Source organism: Sebastes umbrosus, chromosome 22 (assembly GCF_015220745.1).
Source record: "Sebastes umbrosus isolate fSebUmb1 chromosome 22, fSebUmb1.pri, whole genome shotgun sequence".
Taxonomy (NCBI): domain Eukaryota; kingdom Metazoa; phylum Chordata; class Actinopteri; order Perciformes; family Sebastidae; genus Sebastes; species Sebastes umbrosus.
In genome coordinates this window covers 2,024,107-2,045,684 of record NC_051290.1, presented here as the reverse complement: position 1 = coordinate 2,045,684, position 21,578 = coordinate 2,024,107, and the positions used below count along the sequence as shown (strand labels likewise).

The window sequence follows — 21,578 nt, the reverse complement described above, 5'->3', positions numbered from 1 at the left end:
GTGTGACCTCTGCTACTAAAAACGTACCCGTCAGACACTTCAAACATTCGCAGGGTTAAAAAATTGTTGCTACAGATGTGTTTGAAATGCTGTTAGAAGACCTGAAGTAAGCTGATGTCATGTCTATAGCAGTAGATGAGTCCACAGATAAAACTGATAATGCACAATTGTGCATATATGTCTGTTTTTTTGTTGGCAAATGCTTCCAAGAGGAACTGCTCGGCTTGCTGTCGTTAGAAGACACACACAACTGGAGAAATAGTCTTTGAGAAAAGGGGGAAGGGGCTCCATCCATAGCATGAAAAAGGGAGTGGCAGCACGTTGGTCTGCTGTTTCACCTCAGATGACATCCTTTCACTGCATTGTGCATCAGACAGTGTCGTGCACAAAACTAAGCAGAGAGCTCAAAACGACAGTGGACAGCGTGATGGCTACAATGAATTATATTCACTCCACATCAAACCTCCGACACATCAGCCTCATTCTGCATGCTGCTGTCAGAAACGTCTGCTGAGCACCACGACCTGCTTTTACACAATGACAATAACTTGTTTCTTATGCACTTTGAGTTGTGTCTAGGTCAGATATGACCAAAAGGTTTTTTTGTGCGACCAAATTTGAAAGGGAAACAATGAATAAACATTACATGTTTTTCAATACATGCATTTGTGTTGGTTTAAAATTTCCTGCTGCTTACCGGCCGCTGAAAATGTCTGGCCGGTCGGTCTGGGTATCATCGGATATTCCGTTTTTCCTTTGGAATTCAGAAAGGAAAAAAAGTTTTTTTATTTTTTCGTTTTAAACCAAAAACCAGGAAACGGCTGTTTTCTCGTTTTTCGTTTCTGAATCAAAAAATGAAAAACGAACCCAAACCGGGCCGTTTTTTTGTTTTTGCGAATTCCTTTTCTCATTATTCGTTTTTAATTGAAGAACGGAAGTCACGTGGGTTTTTCGTTTTTTCGTTTTAAACCACAAACGAAAAACGGAATCACGTGGTGCTCTGTTTGTTTTTTGTTTCCAAACGAAAAACGAAAAAAACCAAATTAAAAAAACGATCCGATTTATTTTCTTCAAGTTTCTTTCTGTCATTTTCTGTTTTGAATCGAAGTGCGGAGAACGGCAGTCACGTGACCAGGGAGTTAAGGCAAACATGTCAAAATAAAAGCCAAGAAGATAGTTTGGTCATTCTATAAAAGTGTAACATTATTTAAGCACAGGATCAAAGTAACAGTAGAAGATAAATAGGCTAAATAAATACACAAATAAATACATACATAGATATTTTTTTGTTTTGTTCTTTTCATTAACACATGAATATCTTTTATCCAAAAAGTGTGTGATAAATTACAGGGAGGGTCTCTACAGATGTTATACAACAGGGAGGGTCTCTACAGATGTTATACAGAACTCTCACATAATTGACAATTTTCTCTCTCACACCCTTACTATGGGCTGTTTCTTTATGTCGGCAGGTGAGAAGCACTATGTGGCTACTCCTTTCAACACACCTGACACTTCCACCTGATCCCTTCACTTCATTAGGAAGGCTGTAGCCGAGTAGTTCTACATCATGATAATGCTGATTTTTCAACCAGCGATTATGACATTAATGCCAGCTAGACAGAATAAAGCTCTGTCTGTCATGACAATAGTACTGTACTGAAGGCCACTTCATCAAAATCATGGAAATTCACAATAATTAGGCCTGTGCTAAAAAAGCCGACGCAAGTAAGCCAAATGATCTTTGGCCTATCGCGATAACCTCCATATTGTGTAAAACCATGGAATGAGTTCTTGCCAACCACCTGACCAGCACAGTGCTAGATCTGCTCCAGTTCGCTTAAATAAGAGCGACAGAGTCCCAGACGACGCTGTGCTGACTCTGCTTAACACAGTCACAAAACACCTTATGCATCCTAAAGGTTATGCCAGAGCTTTATTTGTGGATTTTAGCTCAGCTTTTAACTCAATGAAGACGCATATTCTCCTGAAAAGGCTCCTTGATCTCAACATCAACACAGGGTTAGTTGTGTGGATCAGAGAGAACATGTCAGACAGGCTGCCCACAAGGCTGTGTTCTTTCCTCTGTGCTATTCTCTCTTTTTACTAATGAATTTATGATCAATGAGAAACATTTTAGACTGTTTAAGTATGCGGATGACATGGCCTTAGTTGGCCTTTTACAGGAAACAGGCCCACTAGGTGAAGCTGCCTATCTGGCCCACACTACAGCCCTTCAGACACGGTGTCACACTAGCCAGCTAGAAATCAATGTGGCCGAGACGAAAGAATGAATCATGTGCTGCACAAAACAACATCTGATCACAGAGCCAGTTTCACTTGATGGCCAACATGTTGAAACTGTGGAACACTTTAAATACCTCGGTACAGATTTGGACACCCAGGTGAGCTTCTCGGAGTATATCTTCAAGAGATGCTCACAGCGACTTTATCTTCTAAGGAAACTCAGTGGCCTCGGTGTCAGCTGGCAGATTTTAGAATTAGTGTATAAAACTATTGTTGAGAGGATTTTAACCTTTAACCTTCCTGCCTGGTACGGTCACCTACACTGTAGATAGAAGAATAAACTGTCTAGGATTGTGTCAATATCAGGCAAAATAGGTGGTAAACCCCAAAAGCCCTTTACTCAACTTTTTACAGAAAGGACGAGGAAGAAGGCGAGGAGTATCCTGGCAGATAGCTCCCATCCTCTCCTCAGCCAGTCGGGAGGCGCTATAGAGCCCCTCTGGCAACTAAACATGTGTTTAAAAAGTCTTTCATCCCAAATGCCATCAATATTCTTAACTCAACACAGTGACTGAGCAGATCTGAGCCACAGACACTGACATGAACTGTTTTAATGTGTAACATAACCTGTCTCTGTTTTTTACTAACTGCTGTCTGGTTTTTAATGTCTGTTGTTTTCTGTGTTTTGTGAGCCGAAGAGAAAAATCCACCCTGGTGAACAATAAAGTTTGATTGTATTGATCAGTTCATATTGAGGGGCCGTCAGCTTTACAATTTAGTTTGGAGGGAGATTCAGTATCAGTGAAGTCAGTGCATTTTATGAGTGGGCCTTCTGTGACGTTACCCACCGTAGGGGTCAGAGGTCACCACTCCTCAATCCCCAAGGATTTTCTTTTCAGTCAAATTTTCAATTTTGACGCATTTATAGATGAAAAGTCAAGTCAATAATCATGGTCAATGATAGATAAGTATGGTTGATCAGCATGTTTGCCAACCTTCAGACATCATAGTCTAATATGACGATTAATCAGCCTGAGTTCACTAAAAAACTGAAATCACTAACTTTCTGTATTCTGTTTGGTGGTTTATGATGCTTTTCAATAATTTCTAGTCTGTTTGGTATAATATGTAATTTTACTTAATTTGTTCGACATCATGATAATGCAGATTTTTCAACCAGTGGTTATGACATTAATGCCAGCTAGACAGAATAAAGCTCTGTCTGTCATGACAGTAGAACTGTACTGAAGGCCTTTCCTTTACTCGGGTGACTCTTTACAGCCGTCTGAAGACAGCAGGTATCTGTTAAATCTACAGTATCTAGAGTGATGGAGTGGCCTTCAGTCCAGTACAGTATTGTCATGACAGACAGAGCTTTATTCTGTCTAGCTGGCATTAATGTCATAATCGCTGGTTGAAAAATCAGCATTATCATGATGTAGAACTACTCGGCTACAGTCTTCCTGATGGAGTGAAGGGATCAGGTGGAAGTGTCAGGTGTGTTGAAAGGAGTAGCCACATAGTGCTTCTCACCTGTCGACATAAAGAAACAGCCCATAGTGAGGGTGTGAGAGAGAAAATTGTCAATTACGTATGTGAGAGTTCTGTATAACATCTGTAGAGACCCTCCCTGTTGTATAACATCTGTAGAGACCCTCCCTGTTCGTTTTTCGTTTGGAAACAAAAAACAAACAGAGCACCACGTGATTCCGTTTTTCGTTTGTGGTTTAAAACGAAAAAACGAAAAACCCACGTGACTTCCGTTCTTCAATTCAAAACGAATAATGAGAAAAGGAATTCGCAAAAACAAAAAAACGGCCCGGTTTGGGTTCGTTTTTCATTTTTTGATTCAGAAACGAAAAACGAGAAAACGGCCGTTTTCTCGTTTTTGGTTTAAAACGAAAAAATAAAAAAACGTTTTTTCCTTTCTGAATTCAAAAGGAAAAACGGAATATCCGATGATACCCAGACCCTGGCCCAGCTAAATATCTTGGTTTGAAAATCTATGATGTGAAGTGTTCCAGCAGCAGAAGGAGCTGTGGTTTCGCTCTCACACACTGCGGTAGAAGCAGCCTCTCACTGAAGGAGTTATTTAAAGACGCAGTGGGGAGCCGCACCTTTTTCTCGTGCATCTTCAGACCCAGACCAACGTCTCTAACATCCATCGCTGTTGCATCATAATTACGGAGCTTACAGTGAAAGTGGGATTCTCTCAACACCACAGTTGTCTTTTCCTTATGGTACGTGTCCACAGGGGCGTTTTTTATCGCGAGGGGACGCGACGCTTCCCAACATTGGACGCTTGGTGGGCTGCCCTAGAAACAAGGCACTCGGCTCCTGATTGGACGAACGCTTTCCCGCTGTTGGCTGCTGCTCTCAAACCGGAACCAGTATGGAGGCTCGTTTGGAAACTTTCTTCTCTTATTTCACGTAAATAGTTCACTGAAATATGTTTCTGAAAACATTTGAGGCGAGAAATAACCCATGCAGTTGATGAATCTGTCTTTATTTTGGCTCGACAACGTTTAGTTTAAAAGATTATCGGGAGTTTCGAGAGGCGGCGAGTTGCGTCGGACGCCCGTGATTTGCATAAAGTAGCCAGGACCTCAACTTCATGCAAATGAGGAGCGGGCTTCCTGCACGCCTAGTCTCTCGAATCGCGACGCCACGCTACCGGAATGCATTGCGCGGCTTCTTGCATAGACAATGAATGGGGAGCGTGGAAAGCACGGAGCCTGTGGACACGTACTGTAAGTCCTTCTGACTTCTCTTTCTCATCTTTCCTTGACCTCATGACGTTTTCCATCATGGTCAAAGAGAAACGATACAAGGTCACAGCTCTATTTCCATATGAGTGGAAACATCAGGGCTTCTATAGAGCCTGGTTTCTAGTCTTTACAGTGAGTTTCAGTGTGTTTCCTACAGAGAGGGTCGGACCTGTTAGTGTTGTTAGTGTGAAGCTCAGCTCAACCAAGTACAACAGTAAAAATCCTACTTTTACATTAATACATCAGTAATAATAATGTAATGATAGAATATATAACAGTACAACAGTCATAGTTTTACTGATTATACTTTCACAGTGTGGTAGTATTAGTACTTGCACTGCAGCAAAGGATCTAAATACTTCATCCACCACCGAGTCAGCTTCTCTTTAATACGACAACAAGTTCATTATAGTGACACACAGGAGCTTACCTTCAACCTCTATGTAGTTCACCATACAAGAGTACAGCGAGAGTCGAAAGAGAAGAAGTGAAGCCATCACCAAGTCCCCGTGAGACATAAAAATAACGGATAGGAAGACAGAGACATGCTGTGGGTGTGCTCAGCATGAGCTATCAAAGATCACAAGACAGTAATCCAGCCTGATGATGGCGTCGATCAGCCAATGGAGATGTAGGGGATGGGAGGGAGTGGGAGCTGTCATTGTGCTGCGTCATCATGGCTCCACAGCAGCAGTAAAGAATGATTAGAAAATGTACTCAGTGGTGGAAAGTAACTAAGTACATTTACTCAAGTACTGTACTTAAGTACAATTTTGAGGTACTTGTACTTTACTTGAGTATTTCCATGTTCTACTCCACTACATCTCAGAGGGAAATATTAGACTGTTTACTCCACTACATTGATTTAATAACTTTAGTTACTTTACAGATTCAGATTATTAATACAAAATATAATCAAGGAATAAATGATGTATTATTATAGATTAAACTACCCAGCAGTATATAATAATAAATTATGTATTATTATAGATTAAACTACCAGCAGTATATAATAATAAATGATGTATTATTATAGATTAAACTACCAGCAGTATATAATAATAAATGATGTATTATTATAGATTAAACTACCCAGCAGAATATAATAATAAATGATGTATTATTATAGATTAAACTACCCAGCAGTATATAATAATAAATGATGTATTATTATAGATTAAACTACCCAGCAGTATATAATAATAAATGTTGTATTATTATAGATTAAACTACCCAGCAGTATATAATAATAAATAATGTATTATTATAGATTAAACTACCAGCAGAATATAATAATAAATGATGTATTATTATAGATTAAACTACCAGCAGTATATAATAATAAATGGTGTATTATTATAGATTAAACTACCAGCAGTATATAATAATAAATGATGTATTATTATAGATTAAACTACCAGCAGTATATAATAATAAATGATGTATTATTATAGATTAAACTACCCAGCAGTATATAATAATAAATGATGTATTATTATAGATTAAACTACCCAGCAGTATATAATAATAAATGATGTATTATTATAGATTAAACTACCCAGCAGTATATAATAATAAATGATGTATTATTATAGATTAAACTACCAGCAGTATATAATAATAAATGATGTATTATTATAGATTAAACTACCCAGCAGTATATAAAGTCATTTATATCAGCTCTACCAGCTGCAACATTAAAGTGATGAACACATTAATGCATCAATAAGTATAATCCAATAATAAAAAATATTCTGCATAATGTGTATTTTTATGTTTGGTACTTTAAGTATATTCATATGTTAATATTTTTGCACTTTTACTTAAGAAGGGTTTTTAACCCTTACCTGTAACAGAGTATTTCTACATGGTAGTATTGTTACTTTTACTGAAGTACAAGATCTGAGTACTTCCACCACTGCATGTACTAAAATACATTAATAAACATGTAATACAATACTAATGTAATATAACAATATAACATGTAATAGAAACGTGTCAAACCTCTCAATGACCTTCTTCTTGAAGTCAGGAACGTCTCTGACCAGTTTCTTCTCCATGGAGAGCATGGCCAGAGCATGAAGGTGATCCTCCGTCGCTTCATGGTTCTGGTGCTGCTGGTCAGGTTCACTGTCCTCACACACAGAGAGGAGATGGAGGCCCTGGTCCAAAACATAAAGTCATCAGACTCCTTAATGTGCAATTCTATTTATTGTGTGCAATATACTCACTGTCCTCAGCTCCCTCAGCATCCTCAGCTCCCTCAGCATCCTCAACACCCTCAGCATCCTCAGCATCCTCATCTCAAGGGTCAAGGGTCAAGGGTCAAGGAAAACTTTATTATCCCCTAGGGGCAATTTGTTGTCCAGTCAGCAGTACCACACAGTCATCAAACAAATACAATAAACACAATAAATAGCCTATTAAAGGCAATAAATACAAACGCTTACAACATACAACATTTGGGGGAACTAACGGAACAAAATTTCTGAGCCTATTGGTCCTACATTTAGGCAATCTGTATCTGCGGCCTGACAGGAGCAACCTGAACTCAATGGACAGGGGACGGCTACGATCAGCTAGGACCGACTGAACCTTCTTCAAGGTCCTGCTTTGGAACAGAGGAGACAAGTCATTCAGGGTGTTGCATGCAATTTTGCTGCACACTTTGACTATGCTCTGCAACCTGTTCCTGTTTTTGAGGTTGAGCAACCCGTACCAGCTGATAAAAGAGAACGTCAAGACAGACTCGCTAAAACAAGAATAAAACATTTTCATAAAAGTGTTGTCCACCTTAAAACTACAAAGTTTACAGTAAAAATACATCCGCTGATGAGCTTCTTTACATCCAGCGTCCACCTGAGTCTCAAAGGTTAGCCTGTCATCCAGTACCGTGCCGAGGTATTTGTACTGCTGCACCACCTCAACAGCCTGATCATTGAGCCTTACAGGAGAGAAGACCGGAGGATTCTTCTGGAAATCCACTATCATCTCTTTAGTTTTTGGACACATTTATATTTAAAAAGGACGTCGTACACCAGTCAGTGAATTCTGACACTACTGGGCCATGATCAGGTTCGTCATCTCCACTGTCACTACTGCTTCTATTTGCTGATCTTTCTTTTTCTGGCAACCATTCATCATCACTGCCACTAGCATCATCCTCACTTGACTCATATGGTATTTGCTCTAATATCCTGTAGGCCTTTCTATCACACACTGCACTTGAGCTCTACAAAATATAAACATGCAAACTGTTACTCACATAATGGGATTAATCTGCACAAAGTATTGTTTTTGTTACATTCTAATAACATAAATAAATTGACTTTCAGCTAAAAAAAAGTTACTGCAGAGGAAGAATTTTCAAGAACAACAAAGTTGCAGTAATAGTCTGAATTGTAGTTGAAATATAACCAGCGATGCATGATGTCCAATTTAGTGGACAGTCGTAGTCGTAATCGTAGTTTCCTCACAACATAAAATCAATACTTCGAAATTTGAACAATTATATTGCTAAGTTGTTGAGGTGGCTGATGTGCAACTATACCATCAAAACCTATGCAAATACAAGAAAATGGCTTTTGAATAGCTGTCCACTGTAGTGACCACTATGCATGAAAGGGTTGACAATTTCTATAATTTATTATTATTATTATTATTATTATTATTATTATTATTTGTAGTAGTAGTAATGTTTTTTTTGTGTGTGGCTGTCTGGCTCAGGGGGGTCGGAGCCCTAGTGCTTTCTATTCGCTGGCCGCCACTGGTTAATATAAATAAATAAATAATAGTAACTCAGGTAAAAACATTAAAATGGGAGCACAAACTAACCATTTTACTAGCCTTTGTTTTTTTTTTTGCAGAGGATATTGTCTTAATATATAGTTCTGTTTCTTTCTTGAAAACATTAAAATGAGGTTTAACTCTTGCATTTTATGAATGCAAAACTTTGCAACAATGATTGATGAGAAAATACTCTCTCTCGTATACAGTATTATGTTGAGCCTTAAAAAAAAAACTAAAAATACATTTTCCAGTAGAATTAATCAAAATAATTGCAATTAGATATTTTTTCAGCCCTTATTATCACCATGAACTCCAGAGAATCCAACAGAGAGGAAACAAGCTGCTGAAACTGATCCAACGGACTTTCATATCAACCATCTGTTTTACCAGGAAGTTTCAGTTGAACCGTCCTCTCTGTTTCTAACACCACGCCCCTCTCAAACGCCACAAAGAAACGACCATATTAGACGGACTGACTAATAAACACGGAACAAGGAAGATGTAAGTAGTCCCTTATGATTTCAGTTAAGTTGATTTTAAACTAAACACATTGTAATGAATTTAACTCTCATTAAATCTCTCTTAAACAAACTAACAGAAGCTAAACAAAGATATCAAGATAAAGAAATACACTTGGAGGTAAAGATAATACATATAGAGGCAAAGAGCTGGTGCAGATTATGCAGGAATAAATGAACCCACTTGGTTGTGACAATGAGAGGATATTATGAACATATTATTGCATTATACTCTTATACTCTTCAGGGCTCTAGACTGCGACCAAATTAATCTCATATGCACCTTTTTTGGGGAGTGTGCGAGTAAAATTGTTACCTAGTCGCATTTTGCAAGTGCATGATCATTACTTTGTTGGTGACATGGTAAGAGCATTGCAGATGAAAGCAGTCTTTTCTCCTCTGTTCTGTGTAAACCTACGATGATGAAAATGCTGCACGTTTTGTGTAGCGCACCGTTATTATTAAACCTCCGTGACAACATAAACACGCACACGCATACACACTGTATTCACAGTGAGTGAGATGACGATAACGTTACGCTAACGAGGAGTCAAAACTCCGCCACAGCTCAGATCATGTTACTGATGTTAACCACTTATTTACCTACTTACTCCTCTCTTTGTTCCCTTTGGGTAACAAGGCTGCAATGAATGAGTTTAGTCCGTACCAACATGCGTCTCTCCTCATGACAGCAGCATCTCCAGCAGCTCCTCTAACTTTAGGAGCAGCCAGCAGGGCCGGTCATAACTTTTTGGGGGCCCAATGCAAAATCTTGTTTTTCAACCAAATGCTTTTTTTTTTCACAGCAATATAAAATAGATAATAGAAAGGGAATTATGACCTGATTATAAATATTATATTTAAATAATCACAATTAATAATTATGTTTTTATGCAAATAACCACTATAGATGGCAGTAACAAAGTACAGTACTGTACTGTGTAGGCTACAGTACCCTCCCACACCCCAGAAACAGGGCTCCCCCGGAAGCTACGGTGTCATTTGAACACTGTAATTTACCATGTATAGAATGTTTTTCATGTAAATTATATTGAGCATTGAATTACATCAGATCTAAAATATTATTCCTTCATTTAGCGCATAGATTTTAAAAGTGGCAGATAAAATTTCTGAGTGGCAGACAAAAAAAAAAAACGTACCTGCCACAGTGGCAGACAGTGAAAAAAGTTAATTTCAGACCCTGCTCACGCGCATCACACACTGCAGGGCGCCAAAGTTTCGCTGTTCCCCAAAATGAAGCGGTCTATCGCTGATTATTTTAAAAAAACAAATGAGGAGAGAAAGGAGGAAGCTGGTGGTGAGGGTTAGGGTTAGACAAGGTAAAGAAACAGAAGTACCACTTTCAGCCACAATGACTAACACAGTATCCGTGGTTACGGTACAAGGGGAACACTGTGCAGTGTGTTTATTGTAGGCAATGTAGTGTAGTGGAAAAGTTAGTCTAGAGCCCTGCTCTTATAATCCAGTTTACACCTCCTCTAATGGAGTCTTCTGTTTAATTCCAAGTTTATTCAAGTGTGCTATTAGTATACTTCTTTTGAAATTAAAATAAGAGAGTATACTTTCAGTTTACATTTTATGTACTCATCAGAGATATACTTAAGGCTTAAGTATACAGAACAGTCTAAGTATATTTGGCTTGTGCTAACCTTTTGATAGAGTAGCCTGTTAGAGGGAGTGAGAGTTAAGTAAACGATGGATATTAATTGACTTTAAATCTTCAAGAATGTTCCACGTTTTTGCATTCTCCGTTAACCATGGAGGCGTGCGAGAAAAAAGGAGGAGCTGGCCAAAATGGACCCATCAGACTCAGAAAACATCAGACAATGACAGCCGACAGAGCCAAATGCTTTAGCCTGGGCATCTGCAGTGTGTGAGAGTCAGTCTAGGTCAAGGCTCAGCAACCTTTACTATCAAAAGAGACCCTTTAGGATAAAAAGAAATAAAGGGACCTGTCTGGAGCCTCAAAACATGTGATCATTGTGATGAAGGTAACACAGTTTATAGTCTAAGTATATAGTATATCAGTCTAATGCAGTGAGGGCCAAAGAGACAATGTACTACAGAGTATTAGGGCCACATTGAGGGAAAACATCTGAGATTTACACAATTAAGTCAGAATTTTACGAGAAAAAAATTGTCAATGTATATAGCCTCCGGCGTGGCATGGAGGCGGGCAGATGTGAGGTATTTATTCAGTGAGTCTCAGGTAGTTTATATAATGATTGTAGTTCAGTTTTGATGGATCTTTACCACCACCTAGTGGAGAAAACTGCTAATAACAACAAGTCCAGTGACTCCTACATGATGAACACACACACACACACACACTATATATATATATGTATGTACACTCACCGGCCACTTTATTAGGTACACTTTGCTAATACCGGGTGGTCTTCTGCTGCTGTAGCCCATCTGCTTCAAGGTTGGACGTGTTGTGCGTTCAGAGATGGTATTCTGCATACCTTGGTTGTAACGAGTGGTTATTTGAGTTACTGTTGCCTTTCTATCATCTCCAACCACTCTGCCCATTCTCCTCTGACCTCTGACATCAACAAGGCATTTCCGTCCACACAACCCCCGCTCACTGGATATGTTCTCTTGTTGGGACCATTCTCTGTAAACCCTAGAGATGGTTGTGCGTGAAAATCCCAGTAGATCAGCAGTTTAATACTCAGACCAGCCCGTCTGGCACCAACAACCATGCCACGTTCAAAGTCACTTAAATCCCCTTTCTTCCCCATTCTGATGCTCGGTTTGAACTTCAGCAAGTCGTCTTCACCACGTCTAGATGACGTAATGCATTGAGTTGCTGCCATGTGATTGGCTGATTAGCTATTTGTGTTAACAAGCAATTGAACAGGTGTGCCTAATAAAGTGTATATATATATACATACATACATATACATATACATATATATATATATATATATGATATACGTATACATATGTGTATATATATGTGTGTATCTATACACACATATATATATATATATATATATATGTGTGTGTGTGTGTGTGTGTGTTCATCATGTAGGAGTCACTGAACTTGTTGTTGTTGTTATTAACAGTTTTCTCCACCAGGTGGTGGTAAAGATCCATTAAAACGCAGCAGGATCACAGGAGATTTAAACTGAACTACAATCATTATATAAACTACCTGAGACTCACTGAATAAATACCTCACATCATCATCACAGCCTGCTGTTACTCATCAGGCTGTGATGATGTTGATGATGATGTGTTGGTACTTTATTTTTAAGGGGAGGGAGTGGTGCGTCGAAATCGAAAGTAAGAAGCTCAACTGACATTGCTACATTTCTGTTCTGCGCAACAACAATGTTCCATGTAACCAGAGACGTTCCGAACACATTGAGGCTATTTTGGGCTGAAAACGCATCAAGGAGACGCTGTTTCAGGTTCTTTACAGTGAGTATCAGAGTGTGATTCCTAGAGAGAGAGAGAGGGTCAGACCAGCTGTTTGTGCTGTTAGTGTGTAGTTTTTAGTCGTTAGTGCTCAGACGACATGTTGTTTCCTGTAATGGCGCAGCAGCAGAGTGAAGTTAAAACCACATTCACCTCAGAGGTTAACTTCTGCAGACTGCAGCAAAAACGACTTTATTATCAATAAACTCGGACTGTGACTATTGCAGGTTTCAGTTGTTAAACAGTTGTTAAATCGTTGTTAAATCGTTGTTAAACAGTTGTTGTGAAATCTGCAGAAAGATAGTTCCTGTTTTACCTCAGTCTGTGTTTGTAAACAATGAGGGGGTGGGGAATTTCTTCATGCACAAACAGCAGATGTATAAAGGAAGACAACAGCAGGTTTTTGGGGGATTTCCAGCTCCAACAGTGAAACGTTGCATAACGTCGTGAGGAGGAGAGAGGAGGGAGGAGAGGGAGGAGTAGGAGAGAGGAGGGAGGAGAGAGGAGGGAGGAGGGAGGAGGGACGAGAGAGGAGGGAGGAGGGAGGAGGGAGAGAGAGGGAGGCAGGAGGGAGGAGAGAGGAGGGAGGAGGGAGGAGGGAGGAGGAGATGGAGGAGGAGAGGGGGGGGACGGAGGAGGAGGAGGAGGAGGAGCCTAGCTGGTGAGGCAGTTGAGCAGTTTTTTTTGTTTTTTTTCTTATAACAAAATAAAATAAAATGAAAAATGGATAAAACAAATGAAAAATAAAAAACTGATAAAAAAATAAAATAAAGAAAAATAAAGTACGCTTTTGTCCATCAGTCCATTTTGTTGCTAAATAATAATTCATGTGCTGCTAAAGACATGTAAATCCAGAGGACTGATGGTCATGTTGTAATGGGTTATGCATGAATAATTGTGATGTGTTTTGTGTTTTTTATCTGATGGGTCTTACTTGTCTGTCTGTTTATGGTAACAGTATGTCTATTGGATGTGTACTTTTTCTCAAACTGAGCTGCCTATGGATGCAAAATGAATTTCAGTGCAAACTGACAGTAAAGTTGTATCTTATCGTATAAAGGAAACTTTAAGAAAGCCAACATAACTGGGCAAAAATCAATATATCATGTGACTGTACAGTGTGGTGGGGGTGGCTGTCTGTCAGTCAAATCAAATTAAGGCAAGATTAAAAAAAAATAAGATAAAATAAAGTAAAATAAATATAAATAGATAGATGGATAGAAGTAAAAAGAATGATGGATAAAAAGATGATGTTTTAAAAGAGAATGCTGGATAAAATAGATGATGTGGTTGTGTGTGGTGTGTGGACTGTAACTGGAGTTAAATGTAATCATGGGTTGGTATTGGTGGGGGTTTCATAGTTATGGTGGTTTGTTTTGGAGTATTATGGAGAGGTGGTGTTCTGGTTGTCCTTCATGTATTAACTGTGTCATGGCAGGTTATGGATGGCGCTCTGTATAGATCTCTGGGTGAGGATGGTGTTTCTTTCTTGGATGGTTTTGAGTCCGGACATGCTCTGGATGTAGTGTGTGCTGATGTATTGCGGGAGTCTGTATGCCAGTTTTATCCAAACTTGACTAGTGTCAATCTGCAGCCTGCAAGACGGCTTCAAGTCACGCCCCTTCTTTAAGTTACACCTCCTTCTTTCTTAAAGGTGTATGACCCTGTTTGGACTATTAACTTAGGGCTGTCAGTCGATGGAAACTAATTTAATTGTGATTAATCGTATGATTGTTCAAAGTTCATCACAAATTAATTGCACATTTGTCTGTTCAAAATGTACCTTAAAGGGAGATTTGTCAAGTATTTAATACTCTTATCAACATATGGGAGTGGGCAAATATGCTGCTTTATGCAAATGTATGCATATACTTATTATTGGAAATCAATTAACAACACAAAACAATGACAGATATTGTCCAGAAACCCTCACAGGTACTGCATTTAGCATAAAACAATATGCTCAAATCTTAACATGGCATTTTGGGTTTCCTGTAGTTGTGTTTCAGATAGCAGAAATGGCTGAGAAGAGGAAGTTGAGGAAGCGATCCATCTCTTCTTCCGTGTTGCCTGAACAGCCAATCAGCTCAGGCAGTGAGCTGATGAGGTAATGTAATAGCCTATCATTAATTAATTAATTAATTAATTAATTAATTTATTTATTTATTTGAGTAGTGTCTCTTCTCTTTTTAGTTCACAGATGAGTGAAGCTGAGTCCTCGGGTCCCGCCGGTGACTCTATGAAGAGTGACAGATCCATGTACGACCCGCTCTATTTTAGTCTTGAAAAGACACAAAGGTAATTTAATTAAATGTATTCTGTAAAGAAAATATCTTGCTTGCATCTTAAGGTTAAACTAGAAAATTTTGCAAGAAATTTTGACCAGTGTGCCTGGTGCTGCGTGGAGGGGGGGGGCAGATTCAGACTGTCTGAGGTCCATAGTGAGGTCATCACTGTAGGCTTATTCGCTGATATCTAATGTTTCCATAGGCTAATGTGAATTTCGCTCCTGTTATTACTGTATACGCTGATATATAATGTTTGTCATGTTCTCCTCATTTCTGTATTTGACACACACGTTGCCATGGTGATTGGGGGGCCGTGAGGAGTGTTTAGTTTCTTGTTAATATACAGTAAGAGTCGAGGGCTTTTATTTTGAAAAGTAGGTAAATCCCTAGTTTCCTGTTATCATACAATGAGAGTTGGGGTCTTTTAATCACAGGTGTAATTAACAACATTAATTATGGCCCTGATCCATTGAAGCCCTGGTTTAGAGCATGCTGGCTCACTGAAAAGGATACAGTAAATAGAGTGTGTGTGTGTGTTAGTCAGCCTGCTCTGATTGGCTAATGTGAATCACCTGTCTGTCTAGCAGCAATCAAACGTTGCCGTGGTGATGGCCACTGCTAAGCAACCTCAGTCAGACAAAATATGATAGGAGTTAACCAGAGACGCACATGTCATAAAAGTGCTTCTACGACAAAAAACGTTACTCCTATCGCTTAGATCCTTTAAGAGACGAGTTAGGACTCTCTGATGAACAGATGGTGTGAAATTTGGGTGTGTAGTGTCAAAAATGTGACCTCGGCGGCAGTTTCAAAAAGTAGTAACTTTTTTCTCTGATCCCAAAAATTCTGTGAAATTTAATATGGGCCACTATGGGAGCTTAGCCTGGAGTTGCTCTCACTATCAGGCATTTATCGCAAAATGTGTAAGTCTGACTGATTCCATTGCTACATGACTGCGACCGGCACAAAAATACCTACAATTTGATGAAAAAATGATCTATGAAGAGTGACAATTTTGGGCTAGAGAGCAATTTGTTCGAAACATTTTCAAAAGATTTCAAAGCTTTCCCACACTCTAACGATGATGTCACGCACTCTAGCGTTTAACGACCCACGCAATACACACCCATTATAAAATCTGAAACGGTCTGAAAATTTCACAAAACGTAAACTGCGATTTCGTAAAAACCGTGCCAGTTATGAAAATGCCCATTTGGCCTGATAAATTCCCAAGACTCGTGACCCGTTTAAACTTGTAATCATGTTTCTACGTTAACGTATGGCGACTCTGTATGGCCCCAAAGACGAGTGGTTTTGAGCACTCTTCAAGTCGATTTTCCATCCATTCCTAAGGAGCAAAAAATCGCGCTTTCGTGTGATTTATTCGGAGACCGCTGTGCGAATCTCTTAGATGAGTCATAGCTATGATACATGATTCCCGATCATTCTGCACATTTTGATGTACTTTTTGTACAGGTGTTGGCAACGCTGCGGGACAAGTAGCGCGGCAAAGTTTTAGGCGGAAGATGAAGAATATTAAAAGTAAGCCTGTTGGATTATAGACCAGTGTGCTAGGCACACTGGAATTAAAATTCATTCTGTTAAGCACTTAGAGGGTCATAAATTACAACAACACAAAAAAAAATTATAAACACACATAAGCTGTAGTCACCCAGGAACCCAAGGAGGTTAACCTCCTTCACTTCACGGCAAGCTAGTATGACAAGGTTGGTACCGATGGATTCATCAGGTTTTTAGTTCCATATGATGCCAGTATCTTCACTCTAGCTTTAAAACCGAGCCCGCTACAACCTAAAAATCACAAGTTACGTTAATGTGTTAAAAAAAATGAGTGGCGTTGGATATACAGTATATATCGCAATCTCTTCTCTTTTTAGTTCACAGATTAGTGAAGGTGATTCCTCGGGTCCCAGCTGTGTGTCCATGAAGAGTGACAGATCCATGTACGACCCACTCTATTTTGGTCTTGAAAAGACACCAAGGTAATTTGATTAAATGGATTCTGTAAAGAAAATATCTTACATCTAAAAGCATATTAAGGTTCATCAAAGATTCATAAAGACACTGATATTGAAAACATTTGTGACTGCCGGACTGGAGCTGGAATCTCTTGAAAGACAATATGTAACTTTTAAAAGAGACAAATTAAAATGCACCACTTTAGAATAGATGAAAATAACACATTTGTACTGCATGCCAAAAACTGCACGTTGTTGCCCCAAACTGCATGTGATGATCATAAAGTGGGCATGTCTGTAAAGGGGAGACTCGTGGGTACCCATAGAACCCATTTACATTCACACATCTGGAGGTCAGAGGTCAAGAGACCCCTTTGAAAATGGCCATGACAGTTTTTTTCCTCGCCAAAGTTTAACACAAGTTTGAAGCTTTAGTTTAATATGATACCATTATCTTCACTCTAGCTTTAAATCTGAGCCGCAACAACCTCTGGAAGATCGATTGCGTTAATGCATTAAGAAATTAGTGGCGTTAAAATGATTTTGCGTTAACACGTTATTATTGCGTTAACTTTGACAGCCCTAATATACAGTATATATCTCAATATCTTCTCTTTTTAGTTCACAGATGAGTGAAGCTGATTCCTCGGGTCCCAGCTGTCTCTCCATGAAGAGTGACAGATCCATGTACGACCCACTCTATTTTGGTCTTGAAAAGACACCAAGGTAATTTGATTAAATGTATTCTGTAAAGAAAATATCTTACATCTAAAAGCATATTAAGGTTCATCAAAGATTCATAAAGACACTGATATTGAAAACATTTGTGACTGCCAGACTGGAGCTGGAATCTCTTGAAAGACAATATGTAACTTTTAAAAATATTACATTTAATTTTACAGTTTTATTAGCCGTTTATACATGTTATACAGTATTTTTAAATTGTATTTTAAACATAATTTCTATTGGGGATGTTAAAGTATGCCTACATGTGCGCATTTGCCCCTAATTGTTTGGTACAGAACCTTCGGATCGGTACGTGATATTCTTCGGTTCGTTATGCCCTGTTATCCAAATCATTTCTGCTGAATTAGCCTGATACACTCCAAGAAGGTCTATGTTTTAGTATGTACGCAACGTAAATTATCAACAATGAATTTCCTACTACCCTTCTATGAATGAACACAAGCTTTAGTCGTCCAGGAAAGTTGTCTTTGTGAAATAAATGGAAATGATGACCAAAACCAGAAACGTATGGAACTGTGGCCCCAAAACCGACAACCGACAACCGACAACTGATCTGGCAGGACTAATGTAGACATTTGTTGATCACCCTACAGCCAGCTGATTGGGGAGCCATCCAGCTGTTCAGTGTGTATGGAAGATGTGAGGGATCCAGTTAGTTTAGGCTGTGGACACTGGTCATGCAAACAGTGCGTCAGTTCAGACGACCGCTGCACCAAGTGTTTAAAGAAACCCAGAAAAGATCCAGAACACCAGAGAGATACTGAGGACGACACTGGTAAGTTTAAATACTTGACATGTACTACTATTACTGCTACTACAGCTAATGCTAGTAAGACATTAATGTGGCCTCATCAGTATTTGAATTTGGAATTTGCAAGCATGCATTTGATTGTTTCAGGGGGCAGCCATCTTTTGAAAGCAACAAAGAATCTTAAAAAAGCAATGCTGAAGAAATTTACTTCGACGTCTGAAGGTGATGATGACCAAGAGAACTCCCTGAACAGCATCTACACAACACTCTTCATCACCATTGGAGAGAGTGAAGTGCCACATGAAGAACAATTGTTCAGACACATCAAACAACAACAATCTTCTGAACATTCAGTCGACCTCAGTGACATCTTCAAACCTTCGCCTGGCCGAGAGAAAACTCCCAGAACAGTCCTGACGAAGGGCGTTGCAGGAATTGGAAAATCATTTTCTGTGCAGAAATTCATTCTTGATTGGGCTGAGGACAGAGCAAACAAGGACATTGATTTTGTTTTCATTCTTCCATTCCGAGAGCTGAATTTGTGTACAGATAACAAAAGCTTGCTCAAGCTCCTGATTGAATTTCACCCTGCACTCCGAAGTTTGAAAGATTCAGAAGATTTCCTCAAAGCCAAGATTATTGTGATCCTGGACGGTCTGGATGAAAGCAGACTTCAACTGGACTTTGAGAACAAGCCGGTAAAATCTGTCAGTGAAGTAACATCTGTAGGTAATCTCATAGCAAACCTCATCCAGGGTAACCTTCTTCGTGTTGCTAACCTGTGGATAACATCCCGTCCAGCAGCAGCCAATCAGATCCCTGCGGAGTTTGTCGACATGGTGACGGAGATACGAGGGTTCAGTGACCCACAAAAAGAAGAATACTTCAGGAGGAGATTCAGTCAGGACTTGAATCTTGCTGACAGGATCATTTCGCACTTTCACTCTTCACAGAGTCTCGACATCATGTGCCAGATCCCGATCTTCTGCTGGATAGCTGCCGTCTTATTTAAGGAGATCTTTGGGGGAGACGAGAAAGCTGAAACTCCTCAAACTCTAACAGAGATGATGGCGCATTTCCTTTTTGCCCAGACAAAACGCAGAAGCAGAAAATTCGACAAGAAGACTGAGGAAAACCAAAAGAGACTTCTGAAGAAACACAAGGAATTTCTTGTGAAACTCGGTAAGCTTGCATTTGTTCAGCTGCAGAAGAACAAACTCATCTTCTACGATGAAGACCTGGAAGACTGTGGCATTGACAAACAAGAGGCAGCCATCTACTCTGGATTTTGCACCACAGTTCTTAGGGAAGAAGAAGTCTTTTCTCAGAAAAAGGTCTTCTTCTTTGTGCACCTGACCATACAGGAGTTCTTTGCAGCTCTTTTTGTCTATGACTGTTTCACAAACAAGAATACAAAAGAACTCGGCGACTTCCTCGATCTGAAGGACGAAGAACATACTTTACTCGATCTCCTCAAGATGACAGTTGACAAAGTGTTGGAGAAGAAGAACGGTCACCTGGACTTCTTCTTGCGATTCCTCCTTGGCCTCATGGTAGAACCCAACCGGAGAGTCCTTGAGGGTCTGCTGACATCGCCGGACCCAAGCCAAGATACCGACAAGAAAATCTTGACTCACCTTAAAGCCATCCGAAGAAAGGCCCTCTCTCCAGACAGTTGCATCAACCTCTTCCAGAATATGGTCGAGATGAGAGATCACAAAGTCAAAGATGAGATTCAAGAATATCTGGCAAAGTCAGATCGTTCAAGAGCAGAGCTGACTCCCCTGCACTGCTCTGCGCTGGCCTACATGCTGCAGGTATCAAAGAATGAACTGGATGTGTTGGACTTGAAGAGTTACAACACATCAGAGGAAGGCAGAAGGAGGCTGATACCAGCTGTGAGGAGCAGCAGAAAGGCCATGTAAGTTTGCCTTCCCTATAACATGTCACATAATGTGGTAGCAGTTGTTCTTTCACTCTCGAGTGATGCAGTTGCGCCTTTTTGTTTATCACATTATAACCCAATCATCCACCCCTAGACTGGCAGACTGCAAAGTGACCGAAGAGTGGGTTAAACATCTGGCCTTTGGTCTCAAGTTCCCCAACTTACCTCTGAGAGATCTGAATCTGAGCAACAATGACCTGAAAGATTCAGGAGTGAAGCTGCTCTGTGGTGGGCTGTCAAGTCAATGCTGCAGACTCGAAACGCTGAGGTAGTTATTTGACGTTTACATTCAGATTCTACTTCTGTACTACCACCATCAAACTCTCATGTAATGCAAACCTCATTTTCTCATTCACTCCTGTAATATTGAAGCTGCCACAACAGCACCCCCATATATGCATTCATCCCTGCTGAAGGGTTGCTCGTCATCTACCTTCTTTACATTCATTCAGGGATGCAAGAAACTCGCTACTGATGCAGGTGCTCTATATAAATGCATCTCGAACGTGCATGCTAATAAACAAAACACTGTTTTCTCAGGTTGTCAGGTTGTCAGGTCACAGAGGATGGCTGTGCTTCTCTGGCCTCGGCTCTCCAGTCCAACCCGTCCCATCTGATAGAGCTGGACCTGAGCTACAACCATCCAGGAGACTCAGGAAAGAAGATGCTCTCTGAAGTGTGGAACGATCCACAATACAAGCGCAACAAGCTCAAGTAAGTATAATGCTGCAGTACTAGATTTTTGACTTTTTAACTGAACTGAGAGGGAAGTACCGCTAGAGTATCTCACAAATCCACTATGGTGAGATGGAGTGTACTACCAACTGTAAAACTACTCAAGGATACTCTATGATCGGACCGAATTCTGGTAACATGCAGTAACGTACAGTAGCACTATAGGTTGGATAGATTCATAATGGACACATCTGATACTCTGATAGCAAAGGTTCTGAAAGCAACACAGTGTTAGTCAAATGGTTGTTCTTTGTCTGATCTGTTCTATCCTCATTTTTCTTCACAGTTTTGACCATGGCGGAAGTAACCGGATGATACCGGGATTCAAGAAATGTAAGTATCATGGAGCTCCTGGACATTA

At 39.7% G+C, this 21,578-nt stretch overlaps 2 protein-coding genes across 7 annotated transcripts in view; one reads left to right on the top strand and one right to left on the bottom strand.

The window, feature by feature from the left end:
* Positions 1-5,574, bottom strand: part of LOC119482107 — a 21,606-nt gene extending 16,032 nt beyond the window's left edge. The window contains exon 1 of the mRNA XM_037759509.1: positions 5,446-5,574. Coding sequence (XP_037615437.1) covers positions 5,446-5,533 — 88 coding nt within the window. The 5' untranslated portion in view covers positions 5,534-5,574. The remainder of the gene's footprint in view (positions 1-5,445) is intronic.
* Positions 5,575-12,514: 6,940 nt separating this feature from the next.
* LOC119481818 (protein NLRC3-like) overlaps positions 12,515-21,578 on the top strand; it is a 47,129-nt gene continuing 38,065 nt past the window's right edge. The window contains exons 1-10 of one of the 6 annotated variants that reach the window (XM_037759066.1): positions 12,518-12,775; positions 14,771-14,879; positions 14,966-15,070; positions 16,959-17,063; positions 17,661-17,765; positions 18,380-18,561; positions 18,685-20,458; positions 20,577-20,750; positions 21,023-21,196; positions 21,504-21,550. In XM_037759066.1, coding sequence (XP_037614994.1) covers positions 14,791-14,879; positions 14,966-15,070; positions 16,959-17,063; positions 17,661-17,765; positions 18,380-18,561; positions 18,685-20,458; positions 20,577-20,750; positions 21,023-21,196; positions 21,504-21,550 — 2,755 coding nt within the window. In that variant the 5' untranslated portion in view covers positions 12,518-12,775; positions 14,771-14,790. Of the gene's footprint in view, positions 12,776-13,380; positions 13,434-14,770; positions 14,880-14,965; positions 15,071-15,417; positions 15,435-16,958; positions 17,064-17,660; positions 17,766-18,379; positions 18,562-18,684; positions 20,459-20,576; positions 20,751-21,022; positions 21,197-21,503; positions 21,551-21,578 lie in introns of those variants that run through there. The other 5 variants (XM_037759063.1, XM_037759067.1, XM_037759065.1 and 2 more) reach the window with 5 other exon arrangements.